At 35.3% G+C, this 20,065-nt stretch overlaps 2 protein-coding genes across 2 annotated transcripts in view; one reads left to right on the forward strand and one right to left on the reverse strand.

The window, feature by feature from the left end:
* Positions 1–20,065, forward strand: part of LOC148949426 (NFX1-type zinc finger-containing protein 1-like) — a 292,710-nt gene that overhangs the window by 12,238 nt on the left and 260,407 nt on the right. The gene's annotated exons all lie outside the window — the stretch shown is intronic.
* Positions 1–20,065, reverse strand: part of LOC148949427 (uncharacterized) — a 64,777-nt gene that overhangs the window by 4,057 nt on the left and 40,655 nt on the right. Inside the window, exon 2 of the mRNA XM_089092971.1 lies at positions 225–380. Within this exon, the coding sequence (XP_088949097.1) occupies positions 225–380 (156 nt within the window). The remainder of the gene's footprint in view (positions 1–224; positions 381–20,065) is intronic.

Genomic DNA, 20,065 nt, shown 5'->3' on the forward strand with positions numbered 1-20,065 from the left:
ACTTCAAATCTCGAGCATGGAAATCAAAACATCCAGAATTCCAAATTATTCGAAATACTAGCATTTTACCATTTTATTATGTTTTCTTATTTTATCCAATTAATTCACATATTTTTCTCTTTAATTTTGAATCTCTCCCCCCTCCCCTAAAAAACAACAACATAATACTAAGTATGTATATGATCATAACTGACTTAAAGAGATAAACGCATATTACTTCTTACCTCCAAGAGAATGAATACTCTCAATATTTACTTTCATGTCTGGCAATCCAATTTTTGCATTAATATACCGACGATATCTTTTTAGAAAAGACGGAGAGAAATCAAAGTTTGTCAATATTCCAACTCTAAACGGCGTCCATGCATACTTCCTCAAACCTGAAAAAAAAAATGTAAGTTGAAAGTAAATCATTGCTGTCGGGTACTTAGTTTTATAATAAGTTTTATATATAAATGTTGTTAATGCTTGAAATTATTGTAAAAGAGATTAGTGTGACCTCACTAGTAGACAGTGTTTCATTTTAATATTAATAAGATCAATTTTATAAGAACATGTTACCCATTACTAATCACAACTCAGCTCTCCAGCGATATAAATACAGATGTACACTCTGGATTTTGCCTCGAGCTATGCCCAAGTCACACCTGTTTATAAAAAAGCAAAAGTCAACAAATGATACCGTTTTTTTTTTATTTAGCGTCATATTTGTAAAAAAAAGCAAAAATTAGAATGAGTTGAAATTGGTTGGGAACACATAAGAGACAGTTTTATTCTTAACTAATTTTAACAACTTTTTTCCGAAAAAAAAGTTACTCAATGAAAAGTAAAGAGTTACATTAAACCAATGACAAGCACAAGTAAAGTCAAATAATATTTCAAACGTAAAACGACACTACATATCAATCAATAAGTTATGGCAAGCACTAAGTGCTTACCGTATCGGTTGAAAATAAATAAATATATACATAAGTTAATGAAACCCAAAACGAACAGAAATTACAAAAACTCAGCCATTCCTGCTGATATACCTTTTTAATTATCTGGATTAACACCAAGCCTTTTAAATTAGTTTAAACCATCTTAAACTCTCCTAAAGCTTTATATTTAATACCGATATTCAGTTCTAGAGATATTGCACATGTGCCATTTTGACAACCTGGATGCACTTAAAATCTTTTGATTTAGTTCAATAGCAGTAGTAGGAGTAGTAGTAGTGGCAGCAGTAGTAATGGTAGTAGCTCTGAGAGTTTCTACTTAATACCCTAAGCCATTCCTGGGATATTTCTGATAAGCCCCTTAGACAACCTGCATGCATATAGTGTGTTTTGATCTAGCTTTATATCCCATCAATTTTCCCGGACAGTTTCAACTTCATAAACATATTAATTTCTGTTGTTTTGAGTTTTAGTATTGGTCCTTACTTTCAGTTGAAAAAAACTTGTTTTTTTTTATTATTCAATTGTGATACAAGTCAGTAAAACTGCTGCATTTCTCAACCTAGATTGAGATTTCATTACATCAAAGTATAAACACATACACATGTGTTTATACTTTGCATTACATGTGATATGTGCCAACTGTAAAATCACTGCACAAGTCGGTAAAACTGCTGCGTTTACCAAAACTAAGTACAAGATTTCTGTAGATGAGTATTTCCTTGGTCTTTATTTAACCGAAACAAATTATGGCGGCGCCGGAAAAATCGTGGCAGTTCACTCCACAATCATGCAATCATGGCACTGCCAAAAACTATAGGAGGCATCTCCCCTCCCATCCCCCATACGTGGCGACCCTATTAGTGATCTCTTACTAGGCTGCTAGCTACCGCTGCAACCCGGATCAGTAATACCAGCCTATCATAGGCAGCGCAATAGCGCTACCTAAGTAAAGAACGATGTTGACACAATGTATTATTTTATTTTTTTGGTCTTAGACCAGGGCACTTCGTATCGAAGGAGTTGTCGTGGAAACTTCTAAAAGGACATATTCGATTGGAAATTGAAACAGCTAGTGCCCTTTTTAATAGTCGAAAGTTATTGGAGGGCAACTAACCCCCCTACCACACCCACCCTTTCCCCAAACACATCAAATCACAATTTTAATATAGCTATTTTGTTCAACGTAGTTGAAAGGTCCAATAATTTTGTCTTTAAGGATAACAACCCCCCCCCCCTACAGCCCTCAGGGCGAAAGTTGTAAGTTGTGCCCTGGGGGCATATAAGGTTTTTTTATAGAAAGCGTTATCGTAGAAACTTCAAAAAGGGCTCATTCAATTGGAAATTGAGAGGGCTAGTGCCCCTTTTGATAGTCAAAAGTAATTGAACGGCGAATGACACCCCCCCCCACGCCCATCATTTCTCCAAATACGTCCGATAAAAAATTTTATATTGCCACTTTGTCCACCGCATTTAAAAATTCCGGAAATTATGTCTTTGAACATGACATCCCCCAACATCGCTCAAGACAAGGGTTGTAAGTTTTGCCCTTGGGGCATATAAATTCTTATAGAAAGCGTTGTCATAGAAACTTCAAACAGGGCTAATTCGATTAGAAATTGAGAGGACTATTGCGTTTTTTATTAGTCGAAAGTAATCGGAGGACAAATGATCGGAGGTCAAATGTTCCGGAAATTATGTCTTTGAGGATGAAAAATCCCCCCCAGCCCTCAGGGCAAGGGTTGTAAGCTATGCCCTGGGGGAAATAAGGTTCTTATGGAAAGCAAGTTCATATAAACTTCGGAGGGACTCATTTGATTGGTGATCAGAAGCTCTAGTGCCCCTTTTAAGAGTCAAAGTGATCGGAGGACAGTTATCTCCCCCCCCACACACACACACATGTCGTTCTGTCTCGTAATATATCTAATAGAAATTTTGAGATAGCAATTTTATTTAAAATTATCTAAATATCCTATAACAAGGTTTTTGGGGTTGAAACAAACCCCCAGAGCATGGGGGAAAGCGTTAAAAGTTATACCCCGGGGGCATTTCAGGTTTTATGGAAGGGATGGTTGTATAAACTTTAGAAGAGGCGCAATTGGTTGAAAATTGAAAGTTCTAGTTCCTTTTAAGAGTCAAAAGTGACGGAGGGCATTTAGCCCCTCTCCCTCCCCGACAAACACTCTTCAACAAACGCATCTGATTGAAATTATGAGATAGCGATTTTGTTCAAAATAGTACAAAGAACTTATAATAATACCTCTAGGATAGACACAGCCCACCAGTGCCCTGGGGATAAGGTTGTAAGCTATACCATGAGGGCAAATAAAGTTTTCATGGAATGGGCAGTCGTGTAAACTTCAGATGGGGCTCATTTGATTTGAAATTGGAGGTTATAGTGCCATTTTTAAGAGTCAAAGTGATTTGAGAGCAACCAGCTCCCCCTCCATGATCATCATGTCACTTAACACCTATAACCAAAATTTGGAGACAACAATTGTATTCATCGCAGTTGAAGGGTTCGGAAATTATGTCTGTGAGGAAGACACCCCCCCCCCCGCCTACAGCTCTCAGGACCAGGGCTGTAAGTAATGCCCTAAGGGCATATAAGGTTCTTATAAGAAAGGTGGTCGTATATCCTTTGGAGGAGACTCATTGGATTTATAATCAGGAATTCTAGTGCCGTATTTAAGCGTCAAAGTAATCAGAGCGCAGCTACCGCCCCTTCCCAACACACACACAAACACGTTATGTTTTCCCGAGATGCATCCACTAGATATTTTGAGACACGCCTTTTGTTCAAAATAGTCCAAAGATAATATAACAAGGCTTTTGAGGTTGATAAAAACCACTAGTGCCTTAGGGCGAGGTAAGTTATGCCCCTGGGGCATTTTAGGTTCTTATGGAAGGGATGGTTATATAAACTTTAGAGGTGGTTCATTTGGTTGAAATTGGAAGTTCTAGTTCCCTTTTAAGAGTCAATAGTGATGGAGGTCAACTTACCGGCCCCCCCCCCCAGACTACACCTTTTTTCACCAAATGTAACTGATTGAAATTGCGCGATGGCTATTTTGTTTAAAATATTCGAAAGAACATATGACAGTGCCTCCAGGGTTGGCAACCCCCTCCCCCCAGAACCCTGGGGCCAAGGGTTTAAGTTGTGCCCTGGGGGCATAAAAGGGTTTTACGGAATGGGTGGTCGTATTAAATTTAAATGGATCTCATTTGATTTTAAATTGGAAGTTATAGTGCCCTTATTAAGAGTCAAAGTGATTTGAGAGAAACCAACTCCCACCCCTCCCCGCCCATCATTTTCCATAAAAAATATCCAAACACAGATTTGAGACATCAATTTTTTCAGCATTGTTTAAAAGCTCAGTAATTATATGCTTGGCGATATTAACCCCCCCCCCCCCGAGGTCTCAGGGCATGGGCTGCAAGTTGTGCAATTTGTTCGTTGTTTACATATAGCATATGTTATTGAGAAAAGTTATGTATGTTTGACTTCTACTTTCCCAAAATATAAAGGGCATTAAGATGAGTCTTTCAGGGAATGTTGAGGGGAGTGTTGAACTAAATCATAACTTGTTATGTGTATACTCAGGAATGACTGAGTACATTAAATTGGTATTTTCAGGATCAATGCTGAAATTCAGGATGAATGATCATGAAGGGACATGATCAATTGACCAAAAAGGCAATATTTGCACGCTACTACTACTACAACTACTGCTACCACAAGTACTATTACTACTACCACTGCTATCACTAAAAATAATACTTCTGAAGCGAGTACTACTAAGGCTGTGGATATTGAAAATAATATCTGGAAAAACGTTGAGGGGAAATTTGAACTAAATCAAACTATGCTATGTAGATAGAGGTTTCTGATATATAATTATCAGGAAAATTTTCGGGACGACTTGTCATATGCAAAGCGAACTACAGTGACATCATGAGTGGGATGCTCAGCTAAGTAAAAGGAAAAATGTACATGCTACTACTGCTATTAATATTGCTGCTACTACTATTATTAATAATAATTATATACCATTACTGCTACTACTGTTCCTACTACTACCACTACTACTATGATACTAGTACAATTAAGGTTACACGTATGAAGGTGAAAATTCGGCAGAATATTGAGGGGGAATTTGAACTAAATCAAAACACACTATGCGCATGCATATTATCAAAAGGGCGTATCTCAAGAATTGGTTTGGGTATTAAGTTGGATCTTTCAAATAATACTTAAAGGGGAAGATCAATGGAAAAAAGGTAATATATGCATGTCACTACTAACACTAATACTACTGCTACTTTTGCTACTACTGCTACTAAACTACTCCAACTACTACTTCAATTGCAACAACTTGTAAAGCTTAGAGTATTAACGTAAAAAAAGCGTCAAAAGCGCACATCAAAAATATTTTTGGAACGGCTTAACGTGTCAAGGTGAAACTCCCGGGGCATCATGAAAGCGATGTTCAACTGACTAAAAGGCTAGATGTACATGCTACTACCGCTAATAATACTGCCGCTACTACTGCTAATACAGCACTAACACTGCAACTACTTTTACTACCAATGAAACTATTGTGATAATAGTACTATAAAGGCTAAACCTATGAAGGTAAAATTTGAGAGAATATTGATGGCAAATTCGAACTAACAAAAGAGACTATGTGCGTTTAGATTGTCAAAACAGCGTATCTTAAGAATTGGTTTGCGTATTAAGTTGGAACTCTCAGAGAATACTTAAAGGGGAAGAGCAATTGACCAAAAGGCAATATGTGCACACTACTACTAATACTAATGCTCCAATTACTGCTTCAATCGCAACTACTTATAAGATTAAGGCCATTAAGATGAAAATTTCAAAAAGTATACGAATATACAGGTTAAAAAGAGCAAATCGACAATATCATAGCCACGGCTAATTGAGATAAGTTGAGTAGTTATACTACTGCTGTGACTACTATTACAACTATGCCATAGGGTATGAAGGTGAAATTTTCAAATAATATTTCTAAAAATTTGTGTTGTACAGATGACAACCTGCCATCCGTATGCAGGTTGTCGAACAGGCATATCAGCAATATCTTAGGAATAGTTTCATATGTGAAGTTAAAACTTACAACGCTTGTTGTGGGGGATGTTGAACTAACCAAAAGGCATTAATTGCATCGTAATACTAGTGCTTCTACTCCTACAACTACTACTACTGCTGCTATTATTATTATTGCTACTACTCCTACTGCTAGTAAAGCTAAGACTACTACTATTAACTCTACTTCTACTGCTACTACTATAACTACTGGTGCTACTAATACTACTAATAAATCTAAGGGTATTCAGGCGAAAATTTTGGGCAATGTTGTGACTGTATTGAAATAAATCGAAACACACTATGCTCACATAGGTTGTCAAGAGGACTTATCAGCATTGCTGACCGGTTGATGGCATTAAGTTAAAAATTTCATCGTGCGTTGAAGGGGATGTTGAAGGGGATGTTGAAAAAAAGGTGCTGCGTGCATACTGCTACTAATGCTACTGCTGCTACTACAACTATTGATACTACGCAAGCTAAGGGTATTAAGGTGAAGCTTTCAAGGAATAATGAGACGGATGCAGAACTAAATCAAAAGGAACTAAGATCATGTAGATTGTGAATAGGGTGACGAAGCAATATCACAATAACGGCTTACAATATTAAATTAGACATTTCGGGGTAAGTTGTGACAGACTTTGAACTAGCCAGAAGACACTATGTGTATACTTTCGATACTACTTCTACAATTACTGTGACTAATGACACTTAAGGGCTTTAAGTTGAAACGTTTAGGGGGAGTTTCAATAAAAAAAAAACTATACAGATGCAAGTATTAAAAGGGCATGTAAGCAATATCACAGGGAGCGCTGCTGTATCATAGCAATTAATATCATTGATATGTTAAAGGAGCCAATTTGGTTGGAAATTCAAAGTCTTCGTACCCTTTTTAAGAGTCAAAAAAGATTGGAGGGCAATCAGCCATCCTCTTTAGCTCATAAGTTTCCGAACACTTCCAATAAAATTTAAGAGAGCTATTTGTTCAGCATAGCTGAACGGTCTTGCAACTGTGTCTCTAGGGCCATTGCGTATGTCAACCCCCCACAATTATGCACTTTGCCCATTATGTTTGAAAACTAAATGTTGCGTTAAGATTAAATCGAAGTGCATTGTGTTAATGCTAATTGCCAAAAAGGCATCTCAACAGTATGACTGAGGGCACCCAAGAACGACTGAGGGCACTATGTTCAAACTTTCGGGGCTAGTTTTATTACTACTACTGCTCTTAAAATTTCACCAAACCAAAAGAGTCTAAGTGTGTCCAAACTGTCAAAGAGCATAGATAGATTTTTTTTGCGAATGGTATCAAGTTTTCTATTTCAGGTCAACTAGAGGAGGTATAAAATTAAATTAAACACTACTATTAGTGTCCAGATTTTTAAAAGGGTGTATGTTGTTAAAAATTGTTGAAAAATTTTCTCCAGCATACAAGTACCAGGCCAAACTATAAACTCTTAAAGAAAAACCGAAAAGATTTTACCTATTATTTTCTTTTTCCCTGAAAAAGAATATGTCAATATAAAACGAACAGAAATTAATTTAAAAAAACTTTTTCCACAAAATAAGTTTTTCAAAGAAAAGTAAAGAACTCCATTAAACCAAAAATTAGCAAAAATAAAATAAAAGAATGTACCAAGCGTAAAACTACCACAATTCAGCATCAATAAATAAATGAAACCCAAAACGAACAGAAATTACAATACATAACCGAGTCAAACTTCAAAACGAGCAGACATTAACAAGAGAAGTGCTTAAAACCCCTATGCCTTGCCAAGGCCAGAATAGAATTTGTACTTTACTGAAAAAAAATATAAATGAATGTGCATTGTCAGTTTAATATACATATGCTGATATTTATTCCTTAAAATGTTAATAATATTTGATTTATCAAAGTTATAAAAGTGAAAACGTTTAAATTTTTTTTTTCAGTAAAGTACAAATTATATTCTGGCTTTGGGAAGGCATAAGAGTTTTGAACCCTACTTGTGTTAATTTCTGCTCGTTTTGAGTTTAACTCAGTTATTTATTGCAATTTCTTTTCGTATGCATTTAGAAAGCATAGGGTTTACAACCATATTCAGATTAATTTCTGCTCGTTTTGAGTTTGACTCTGATATTTATTTCATTTCTGTTTGTTTTGGGTTTCATTTATTTATTGAGGCTGACTTGTGGTAGTTCTAAGCTTGGTAGATTATTTGATTTTATTTTTGCTCATTTTTGGTTTAATGGAGTTCTTTACTTTTCTTTGAAAAACTAATTTTGCGGGGAAAGTTTTTTTAATTAATTAGTAAAAAGCAGTAACGGCATTCACATCGTGCCTTTTTGGTCTAGTACAACATGCCCTCCTCATGCCCTGATAGTTTCAACTTAATACTTTTAGCCTGTATGCACATAATGTGTTTTGATTTAGCCGTAAGTTATCAAGTATTTTGCAATAGGTTGCATAGGTTGCATCAAGACGTTGGGGTAATTGTAAACAGAGAAAAGCCAAGACAGATAGTCCAAGTAATTGAGAGGCAAATGTTTAAATGGTTGGGGCACGGGTAACAGTCCTGAGAGTTCCACATTAAAAGGGAAGGATATGGAAAACCACCCGGCTATCTCTTCCATGTAAAACATTTATGGCTTGTATGGGGACAACAAACATCTAAGGGTATTGATTTTGGTTTATATCTATTGCCCTGATCTGGCACTAGAATTGGTGTTTGCCCCTTCTTTTTTTACTGTGCTTTCTCAACCAAGCTTGTTCGTGTGATTTTTTTTTCAATTTGTACAAGTAAACGGTACATACAAGTTTAATTATTTTGACAAGGTCTTGTAAGGGGTTTTGAAAAGAACAATTTCACTTTTAGTTTTTTTTTCTAATTAACTTAAAAAAAGATGTTTTCATCAATATATTTTTTTCTACTACATTTTGTTACCATAAGTTTTATGCTGGAAACTTCGGAACGGTTGAATATTTGAATACGGGTATAATGACCTTCCAGGTAATAAACAGCCAGCGTTTCAACCTGCAATTCAATATTATGCAAATAGAAGTGCTATGTCAAATTAGGTAACAAGCGAAAATTTGAAAGACTAGAAAGACATGGAATTAACGAATGCTGGAAACTCCTGAACGGTTGGATATTTGAATACGGCTATAATGACTCTCGAAGTAAACAGCCAGCGTTTCAACTTGACTAAATTGACACTGCAAGTGAATGTTTCAATATATTATGCAATACGGATGCTCTGTCAAATTAGGTTACAAGCGAAGATGTTGAAAGACGGGAAAGACATGGAATTAACGAAGAGCTTGGCCTATTTAGTTTGCATAAGTACTTTGTGAAATATGGTAAAGCAACGTACTAAAAGAGGGCATGGCGTGGTTACCGAGCAGATGCACAGGGAAAAACTAAAGTAAATATACAAAAAGCTTGGAAGCCCAAGAATTCCAAAACATTTACTCGATTTGAATTAAAAACCTCTCCAAAAAGAGACTGTAGGAGAACCACCAAGACTGCAACTTATAACTGCTGGTCGCAATTTAGAATCGGATATTCTAAGGAATTCTCGCTGGATCATCAATATGCCCTTTTTTTCTAAAGAGCCACCAAGACTGTAAGTTATAACTGCTGGTCGCAATTTACAATCGCATATTCTAAGATATTCTCGCTGGATGGTCAATGTGCCCTCTATTATAAAGAGCAACAAGGATCTAGTAATGAAACATTACTTTGTAGTATTAACCTTTTGAAGAGCATAGACTTTGATTTCTAGCTTATAGGTTTGTGCGCCTTAAGAAGTTTAGGTCCGAATTCTTATATTTTTCTTAGGAAGTTGTTTAGATGAATTAAATAGGACTAAACAGAAATACAAAGCTTTATAGGCAAAGGAGAGATAATTTAAAGTGACTTGCATTAAATGTAAATAACAGTTTCCATTTAGGTGTATCTAATGGTCTTCTTTCTTTTTTTAATTCAGTTCGCCCGATCCCGAGACCTTCAAAATAAAACACATTGAAACTGCCTTATATATGAAGAAATTAGCGACTTATGACTCTTCAATCTTTGTCCTACCCAGTCTCTAGTAGGATTTTTTTTGAAAATGGGGGTTAAATCTAGGAGGTAAAAATTATCTGTCGCAAGAAGAGGGGTAGAGGATTGTAGCCCCCTAACAAATGGCGTAACTTCTATGCATACAGCTATCATTCATTTTTTTTTGTAGCGTAAATCTTTGTAAAAATACTAGACTTTGCTTTATGATTTTCAACTCAGCGATATTTTTGCAAACTGATACCTGAGTTTTGTACGGGCAAAAGAAACACTTGTTTACGATTCAAGCCAAGTAGGTTTTTTTTTTCTTATATGTTTTAACGCATAGCTTTACATAACATATTACCGGGAGATGCATAACTGCATAATCTTTTTACGGGGAAGTAAAAATGAGGGGGGGGGGGGTATGATTGAAGCTTCAAAAACAAAGATTCTAGGCTCTAATTTTCATACTTTTCATAGGACGCAGTTCAGATCAATACGGTTACAGGCACATGAAGATGGATCACACCCAAAATTAAATTTCACCCCCTTCCCCAACCGCCCCCCCCCAAACAAAGTTCCCTTTTGATTTTATTTAATTCACTTCGACTCAAAAACCAGAGGGGGTAGGATTATGATGTTGAAAAAGCACGACTTGTAGAAAAACACGATCTGTCGTAAAATTCAAGAGATAGATCCAAAAAAGGGACTGCGGCTTTAGATTCTTCGATTTTTATCGCTTGTAAAAAAAAGAAGAAAAAGTGTTTACAATAAAAACGAAATGAAAATATAGTAAAATGGGTCTAATTTTCGTTTTGTTCAACAGTAAATGGAAATGCACCGGGGTCGAAGAAATTGTTTATGTGTAGGCCTGTTTAATCTGGATAATAAAAAGTAAATGTCGTCACAAGAAGGGAGGAATGGGATGGTAGCATTTCTTGAGTGCCGCTTTTAATTTGTTTTGTAGTTTCGTTTTCATACATTGCGTTGCTATATTGAAGGTCTTTTTACTTCTTGCAGTTGTAACAGCAGGAATTTAAGTCTTATAAGCAAGGACGTATCCAGGGGAGGCAGGGTTATCGGGTTTGACCCCCCCCCCCTCAAAAAAAAATATGATCAACTCATAAAAACGTAACAGTTTTTTTTTTTTAATCCACCCGCATCGGCACCGAACACAAATATTGAATACGCTCTTGCTTGTAAGCGCAAATGAAATCTGAATGAACATCCTTGTTCAAAATTTAAGCCATGCAGTTTTGTTTTACTTTTGACATATATAGCATATTAGCATTAGGATAGAAAGCTTTTTATGTGACCCAAATTTCTGACAAAGATTCTCAAAATGCTAAGAGGTGTCCGAGGGTTATGAACCAGATGTCCAATAAATAATAGCAATAAAAATTTTGACACCAAATTTTATTTTTACCTTAACATGCATGGTTTTATATAATTTTACGAGGAGCTGAGAAGAAATACTGTATGGTTGGGCAAAAATTCATGATGTAGGTTTATAGATCCAGCTATTTTGCTGGACCTATTTGCTGAAATTTTGAACTGATGAGCATTCTGTAGTTGATATCATTGTGCATCAAATATTCGAATTGGTGTATTAGATCTCTCTTAGATTTTTTGAGACAAGTACAGCTCCACTGAAAAACACACTTTGGACATTGCCCTTCTCCTTAACTGTAAAAACCTAAGGCCTACTGGGTCATTGGTGTCCCTCTGAAGACGAGGTATGAGAACAATATTTTCTTTTCCAATTATTACAGCATTGAAAATGAAAATAAAATAACAGCGAAATAAAATCTTGAACTGATTATTTCTCAAAAATTAATATCAGTATATATCAAATATTCAATTTGATTTTGTTCATACTTTCCAAGACTGTTCATGACACATATAGTTTTCAATAAAACGCCAAAGACGCAGTAGGTTTTAGACTTTTACAGAGAGAGAAGGAGGCGATACCCAAACTTTTGTTTGTAATGATTTTTGTTCGTTTCAAGCTTGATTTGCATATTCAAATTAAGTTTCACATGTTTTAGGCTTTATTTATTCATTTATATTAGTATATATTGTATGTTTGTTTGCATTGATTGTTAATTTAATTTCTGTTCGTTTTGAGTTTCATTTCTACTTCAATAGCAAAATATTTTTTTTTCATTTTAAGCTTGATTTGCATAATCAATTGAAACATTACTCGCTTTAAGATTTATTCATTCATTTAATATTATTACATGTTGTATGTTTTATTGCAATGATTGTTTATTTAATTTCTGTTCGTTTTGGGTTTCATTTATTCTGTAATAGTAATTTCTGGTCGTTTTGATTTTTAAATTTAGCATGTATTTTCATATGCTGATTTTAAGTTTAAAATGGCCTTTACTTTTCTTTGAGAAGCTTCTTTTCCGGAAAATTTATTTTTAATAATTCTAATTAAACAGCCTTTGTGATTTAGGGGTCATTCTTAAAGAATTGGAACAAAATTCGAACTTCAGCGTAAAGAGCAAGGTTTTGACTAAGGGGCGAACCCCCCTCATATGCGTAATAATTTCTGTTCGTTTTAAGTTTTAATGTTGTTCCTTATTTTCAGTTGAAAAACTTGTTTGTTTTTTTAATTAAATAAACAGGTTTTTATTCTAATGAAAATAAGGACGCTTTAAGAACGACTACTCAAACACAAGGGCAATTGGAAATGGATAAAAAGAATTCGTACATTGACTAAGGAATGGAAGAGCTCATTGAGACTAAGGTGCTTTAAACAATTAAATAAAGAAAACAAGTTTTTTTTAACTGAAAGTAAGGAACGACGTTAAAACTTAAAACGAACAGAAATTATTCCGTATATGAAAGAGGCTGTCCCCTCCTCAGCCCCTCGCTCTTTGCGCTAATGTTTTTTATTGTTTAAGAAAAATAGCGTAAAGTCAAACTTTAGCGTAAAGAGCGAGGCGTTGAGGAGGGGGATAGCCTCTTTCATATATGGAATAATTTCTGCTCGTTTTAAGTTTTAATGTCGCTCCTCACTTTCAGTTAAAAAAACTTGTTTTTTTTATTTAATTTTTGAACGTTTTTGAATTAATGCAGGTTTTGATTTTGGCTAACCGTACATGAATAATTAAAAAAAATTAGAATATTAATTTTACTTTTATTTGGTTAAATGGCTTTCTCGAAACCTGTTTAATTTTATTTAGGAACGTTTTTATTAATAATAAATATACGTAACTTACGAATTAACTTACGTCACGAACCTCTATATTCTTATATTTTTAATACGTATATTAGAGGGTTTGCCCTCTAGTCAATACCTTGCTCTTTAAGCTAAAGTTCAAATTTTGTTCCAATTCTTTAAAAATGACCCTTAATCACAAATGCCGTTAATTAGAATAAATAGCTCTTACAAAAGTACTAAATAATCTTTGGCTTAAAGAGCAAGGTATTGACTAGGGGATGAACCCAATCATATACGTGATATTTTCTGTCGTTTTAAGTTGTGATGTTGCTCCTTGCTTTCAGTTAAAAAACTTGTTTTTTTTATATATAATTTCTGATCTTTATTTAAAAAATTGCTGGGAAATCCGGCACCCCCTTTATAGCAATGTTCCTTCTCCCATGAAAACTTCCTTCATGGTAAGATCCTCCCACATAACCCCCGATCCACTCCCCCCCCCCCCCACTACCAGAAAAAATCCCCTCTGAAAACGTATGTATACTTCCCAATAACCAATACTATATGTTAACATTGGGTAAAGTTCATAACTTTCAGCCCTCCCCCTGGGGACTTCGGGGGATTAAGTCATCCTAAAGGACATATTTATCATATTTTCAACAATGTTGAACAGAATGGTTGTCTCAAAATTTTGATCGGTTGACTTTGGGAAAAAATGAGCGTGGGAGGGGTCCTAGTTGCCCTCCATTTTTTTCGGTTACTTAAAAAGGGCATTAGAACTTTTAATTTCCGTTCAAATGAGCCCTCCCACGATATTCTAGGACCACTGGGTCAATACGATCACCCCTGGGAAAAAAAACTAACAAACAAATAAACACGCATCCGTGATCTTTCTTCTGGCAAAAAATGCAAAATTCCACATTTTTGTGGATAGGAGCTTGAAACCTCCGCAGTAGGGTTCTCTAAAAAGCTGAATATTATGGTGTGATTTTCATTAAGGTTCTATAAATTAGGGGCTATTTCCCCATTTTTTTGAAAATCAGCCATATTTTCTCAGGCGCGTAACTTTTGATAGGTAGGACTAAACTTGATGAAACTTATATATTTGTAATCAGCATTAAAATTTGATTCTTTTGATGTATCTATTCATGGGCGCCCATAAGCTGAATTCCAGGGGGGCAAACCTCGTCTAATTGGCACTTTTAATGCTATATAATAGAAATTTCGGAACAAAAATATAAAAATAAGGCAGCATCATTCAGCCAGGGGGTGGGCCCCCCCGCCCCCCCCCCCTATGGGCACCCATGTATCTATTGGTATCAAAATTCCGTTTTCTACAGTTTCGGTTACCATTGAGCCGGGTCGCTCCTTACTTACAGTTCGTTACCACGAACTGTTTGAAATGATACCTTTAGTGCGAAGTTTTAAAAGGCAATCGCTAAATAAAACACTTGCAATTTCCCATTAACTACATTTGGTACACAAATAAATGCTTTTTAGAAAAGCACTTAAAACGTTAATGAAAAGAGCAGAGGATTAAGGACGGGGGCCGCTTTCTGTTCATTTCACTTGTGTATTATTCAGTACACACTCGAGAAGTGAAGTTAGGTTAATCATAATAAAATATACCAAAATATGATGAAGATGTAATATTTTAGCAACAATTTTTTTTTCAAACAGTTTTTTTTATTCTTTAAAAAAAAAAAAGTTGTGAGAAAGAGTCAAATTTAAGCGTAAAGAGCGATACGTTGAGGAGGGGAGAGCCCCTTTCATATACGGAATAATTTCTGTTCGTTTTAAGTTTTATAATTTCGCTCCTTACTTTCAGTTAAAAAAACTTGTTTTTTTTATTTAATTTTGAATGTTTTTGAATTAATGCAGGTTTTGATTTTGGCTCACCGTAGATCAATAATTAAAACAAAATTTGCATATTAATCTTACTTTTATTTGGTTAAATAGCTTTCTCGAAAGATGTTTAATTTTATTTACGAACGTTTTTATTACTAATAAAATACGTGACTTACGAATTAACATACGTAACGAACTTCTATATTCATATATTTTCAATACGTATATTAGGGGGTTCACCCCCCTAGTCAAAACCTCGCTCTTTACACTAAAGTTCGAATTTTGTTCCAATTCTTTAAAAATGACCCCTGAATCACAAAGGCCGTTAATTAGAATAAATAGCTCTTATGAAAGTACCAAAAACAATTTTTGGCTTAAAGCGCGAGGTATTGACTAGGGGGCAAACCCAACCATATACGGTAAATTTTAAAATTTTCAATTTTCCAATTTATCAATCGATTTATTTAATCAATAAACTCAACAAAATACACTTCAATATAAATTCCCCCGTCAAGCTCTATGGCCAGGAAAAAAACAGGGGAGAAACAAAAATGAAACAAATACATAAAAAACAAAAACATTTTCAACATCATGCATTCACACCTTTATGAGACTCAACACAAGAGGAAAAAAAATAAACAAAAAAAAAATCAATAAAAAAAAATCATAAAATACAATGATCCACATAAAAAAATGAGAAAAAAATCCAAAAATCAAAAACTAATCCAAGCAATCAATTTATTCCGCGTGGACTACCCTATGATCAATCAATCAATCAAGAAAAAAAACATGGCTAGAAAAAAAACAAGGGAAAAACAGAAATGGCATAAATAAAAAAAAAAGTATTTTCAATATAATACATTTCAACCTTTCAATGACTCAACACACACACACACACACACACAAAACAAAGAAGAGAGAGAAAAATACAATAATTAAAAAACCCAAACACAAAGCGATTTTATGAGATCCCCCCCCCCCCCCCAAACAAAAAAAGATTTAGGACAATCCAATAAATTAAACCAAATTCCAAATATATATATTTGAAACCAAGCCACAAAAAATATTAGACAAACTCAGTACCTCTCACAACAAACGTCTCCAACCCAGGCTAGGGTTACCGCCCCCCCCCCAAATAATAATAATAAAATTAAAAAAATATATATAAACATGAAAAATCAAGACATTAAAAAATTTCTTAAAATTCTTTTGAAACTACCAAACGAGTGACATTCTTGAGCTGACTCAGGTAGGCTATTCCAAACGATATGACAAGCAGTTAATGCATGAAGGTCAGACCCCACCAATGAAGTAAATAAAATATTAATATTCCTTGAATTGCGAAGATGATGCAAAAACCTATCAATGACGAAAGTAGTTGAAAGGGCTGTGGGAACATCACCATGAATTTGATGAAAAGTGAAAGACACGCACGAAAAAATGTAGAGAGACTGCAAATCAAGTTATGGGCTAGTTGGGTTGGATGTAGAACAATTTTGTTTCCTGCATAAGCCTTCTTGCCTTATCATAAAAATTAGAAAGGGGTTTCAAAAAAGAAGAAAAAGTTGAGATCCATATTATAGGGCAATAGGAGACCTAGGACTCAACTAAGCAATGGACTAGAATTTTTGAAACTGATCCACGAAAAATGTGTTTTAGCTTCCTCAAAATTCCAAGACCCCTTGAGATCTTCATATTAATTAGTCCAATATGATGCTTGAATGAAATGTTTTCATCCAGAAGAATACCGAGAAATCGGACATATCGATCCTGAGGTCTACTGAGAAAGCCCCTTGAAAGCCGGATATCAATTAACTCAGGGCACGCAAAAGAAATAAGGTAAAACATTTAAAAACTTGACTTAACGACATTTAGAGAATGATTTTTCGAATGACGCAAAAGAACGACTCTCAAAAAGGTTAACTAATTTGAGAAGCATCTCAGACTCAGTTCCTACTACAGTACCAATGGTACTGTCATCAGCGAAAGCAACGAGTGTCCACATCCTGCGATAACGATGGATTTTTTTAGAATTGAAAGATCCAGGATGACATAGGCGACAGCAAACTGTAGGTTTTTGATTCTTAACCGCAACTATAAGGTCATTCGGGAAAGGGAATCTACGGAGGTAGTTCTACCTGACAAATAGGCATGCTTACCATGAATGTTTACCATGACTACCATGACTGGCATGCTCCGTAGAATGTTTAGCTCGGAAGCCAAACTGAAAATCATGAAAAAATCTTTTAGCCTCTAAAAAAGCAAGTAGACGGGAAAGCATGGTCTTTTCAAAAATTTTGCTAAAAACAGACAGCAAAGATATAGGACGATAAATGGCTGGATCTTATTCTTGGTCCACCTTTATATAAAACAATTACTTTAGCTCGCTTAAGAGAACTGGGGAAAATCCCATTTTCAAAAGAAAGATTTATAAGCTTTGTCAATGTAGAAATAACTGAAGGAAGAATGAACTTAACTACCATAGTTGGAATACAGTCTTTGTATTCTTTGGAATACAAAGAAAATTTATAAGCTTTGTCAATGGAGAAATAACTGAAGGAAGAATGAACTTAACAACCATAGTTGGAATACAGTCAGGGCCAGACGACGAAGAACCCTTCAAGCTATTTACAATCTTGGCTACTTCAATATCAGAAGCAGGATATAACACCATCGATTTGAGACAAGGGGGACCAAGATAAGATTTGTAATCTGGTCTTTTCAAAAATTTTGCTAAAAACAGACAGCAAAGATATAGGACGATAATTGGCTGAATTACTTCTTGGTCCACCTTTATATAAAACAATAAATCTAGCTCGCTTAAGAGAACTGGGGAAAATCCCATTTTCAAAAGAAAGATTTATAAGCTTTGTCAATGGAGAAATAATTGAAGGAAGAATGAATTTAACTACCATAGTTGGAATACAGTCAGGGCCAGACGACGAAGAACCCTTCATTCTATTTACAATCTTGGCTACTTCAACATTAGAAGCAGGATATAACACCATCGATTTGAGACAAGGAAGACCAAGATAAGATTTGTAATCTGCTTGTGACTGTGAAGACCTGACTGAAGAAGCAGTGGTTTCCCAATATTGGCAAAATATGATGTAAATGCTTCTTGAACAGATGGAATACCCTCAACAACCACATCACCAACTACAAGACTTGGAGGGATAGAAGGAGCCGGAGAAGAAAGTTTGAGGACGGAATTGATCACTTGCCAAGTTTTTCGAATATCCTTCCCACAATCCGAGAATTTTTTGGAATAATAAAGGAATCCAGCCTTCTTGCATAAAAAATTGAAAACATTCTTGTAGAGTTTGAATTGCTGAAGACTTGCATCATTCAAAGATGGTTTTGCTGACTTAAGAGCTTTGCAAATATTATTTCTTTTTCTCCGACTCTTTAGAAGACCAGGGGTCATCCATGAGTTAAGAGGAATAGATCTTTTTGACCTTGAAGTAGAGGGGGACAGAGCACATACGTCAAAAATAGACTCCCTCACTGACTCATAAAAGGAGAAAACTTTGAACAAAATCATTATCCTCACCAAAAATATTTCATGTCTTCTCAGCTAAATGGGATCTAAGGCGGATCTATTCATTCAAACCAAACCTAAAATGAGCTGAAGCAGATGGAAAGCTGAAGCACTGGAAAATACAGGAAAATGGTCTGAAATATCACTCACTACAACAGAACTCCGAACCAAATTAAGAGACGAAAAAATGTTATCAATTAAAGACGCTGAGGTATCAGTTGCAAGTGTCGGAATACAGGCTGTTGGTAGAACCCCAGCAGTGAGCATATCTGAGAGAAAATCCACCGGAGTAGAGGAAGCCATGTCAATTAGATTTAAGTTAAAATCTCCCATTATTACAAGTTCACATGGACGTCTGCCTATTAAATTCAAAATCTCAACAAGGACCTGGAGAAAAGAAGGGGCTGATCCACTGGGAGATCTATAAACATTACCAATTATCAAAACTTTATTTTTTAAATTGATTTTAATAAACTGGGATTCAAAACCCCTTGGTCATTCCTTGACAGATCGCTTCGAACTGTATAGGGAAAAATATCAGAAATGTACATTACTAGTCCACCCTTTGCCATCCTTCTGCGATTTAGTCGCTCCATTTTGTAACCCGGTATATCTAAAAGCATTTCATTGCTAGAAATTTCTAATAATTTCGGTTTGTTTTAAATTTTGATGTTGCTCCTTACTTTCAATTGAAAAACTTTTTTTTAATTGAATTTCTGGTCGTTTTTAAAATAACGCTGGGAAATCCAGTGCCCTCTTCAGAGCAATGTCCCTTCCCCCATGGAAAAATCCTCCCACATAACCCCCGACCCCAAACCCACAACCAGAAAAAATCCCCCCTGAAAACGTCTGTATACTTCCCAATAACCCATACTATATGTAAACATTGGGTAAAGTTCATAACTTTCAGCCCTCCCCCCGGGGACTTTGGGGGATTAAGTTATCCTAAAAGACATAATTATTATATTTTCGACCATGTTGAACAAAATGGTTATCTTAAAATTTTGATCGGACAACATTGGGAGGAAAATGAGCGTGGGAGGGGGCCTAGTTTCCCTCCATTTGTTTAGTCACTTAAAAAGGGCACTATAACTTTTAATTTTCGTTCGAATGAGCCCTCCCATGATATTCTAAGACCCCTGGGTCAATACGATAACCCATTAAAAAAAAAAAAAAAAAAAAAAAACGCATCCGAGATCTTCTCTCCTGCAAAAAATACAAAAGTCTAAACTGCTACAATCTCAGGATTGAAACCTCTAAAGTAAAATATGCTAATATACCAAATAATACAGTTTGATTTTGGATATAGTTCTATAGTTTTCAATGGGTGTTTCCCTGTTTTTTCTTCGAAAATAAGGCAAATTTTCTCAGGTGTTTAACTTTTGATGGGTAGGACTAAACTTAATGAAACTTATATATTTCACATCAGCATTAATA

The sequence above is a fragment of the Artemia sp. Qi Xiang Cuo genome, chromosome 8, assembly GCF_049724085.1.
Source record: "Artemia sp. Qi Xiang Cuo chromosome 8, ASM4972408v1, whole genome shotgun sequence".
Lineage (NCBI taxonomy): Eukaryota > Metazoa > Arthropoda > Branchiopoda > Anostraca > Artemiidae > Artemia > Artemia sp. Qi Xiang Cuo.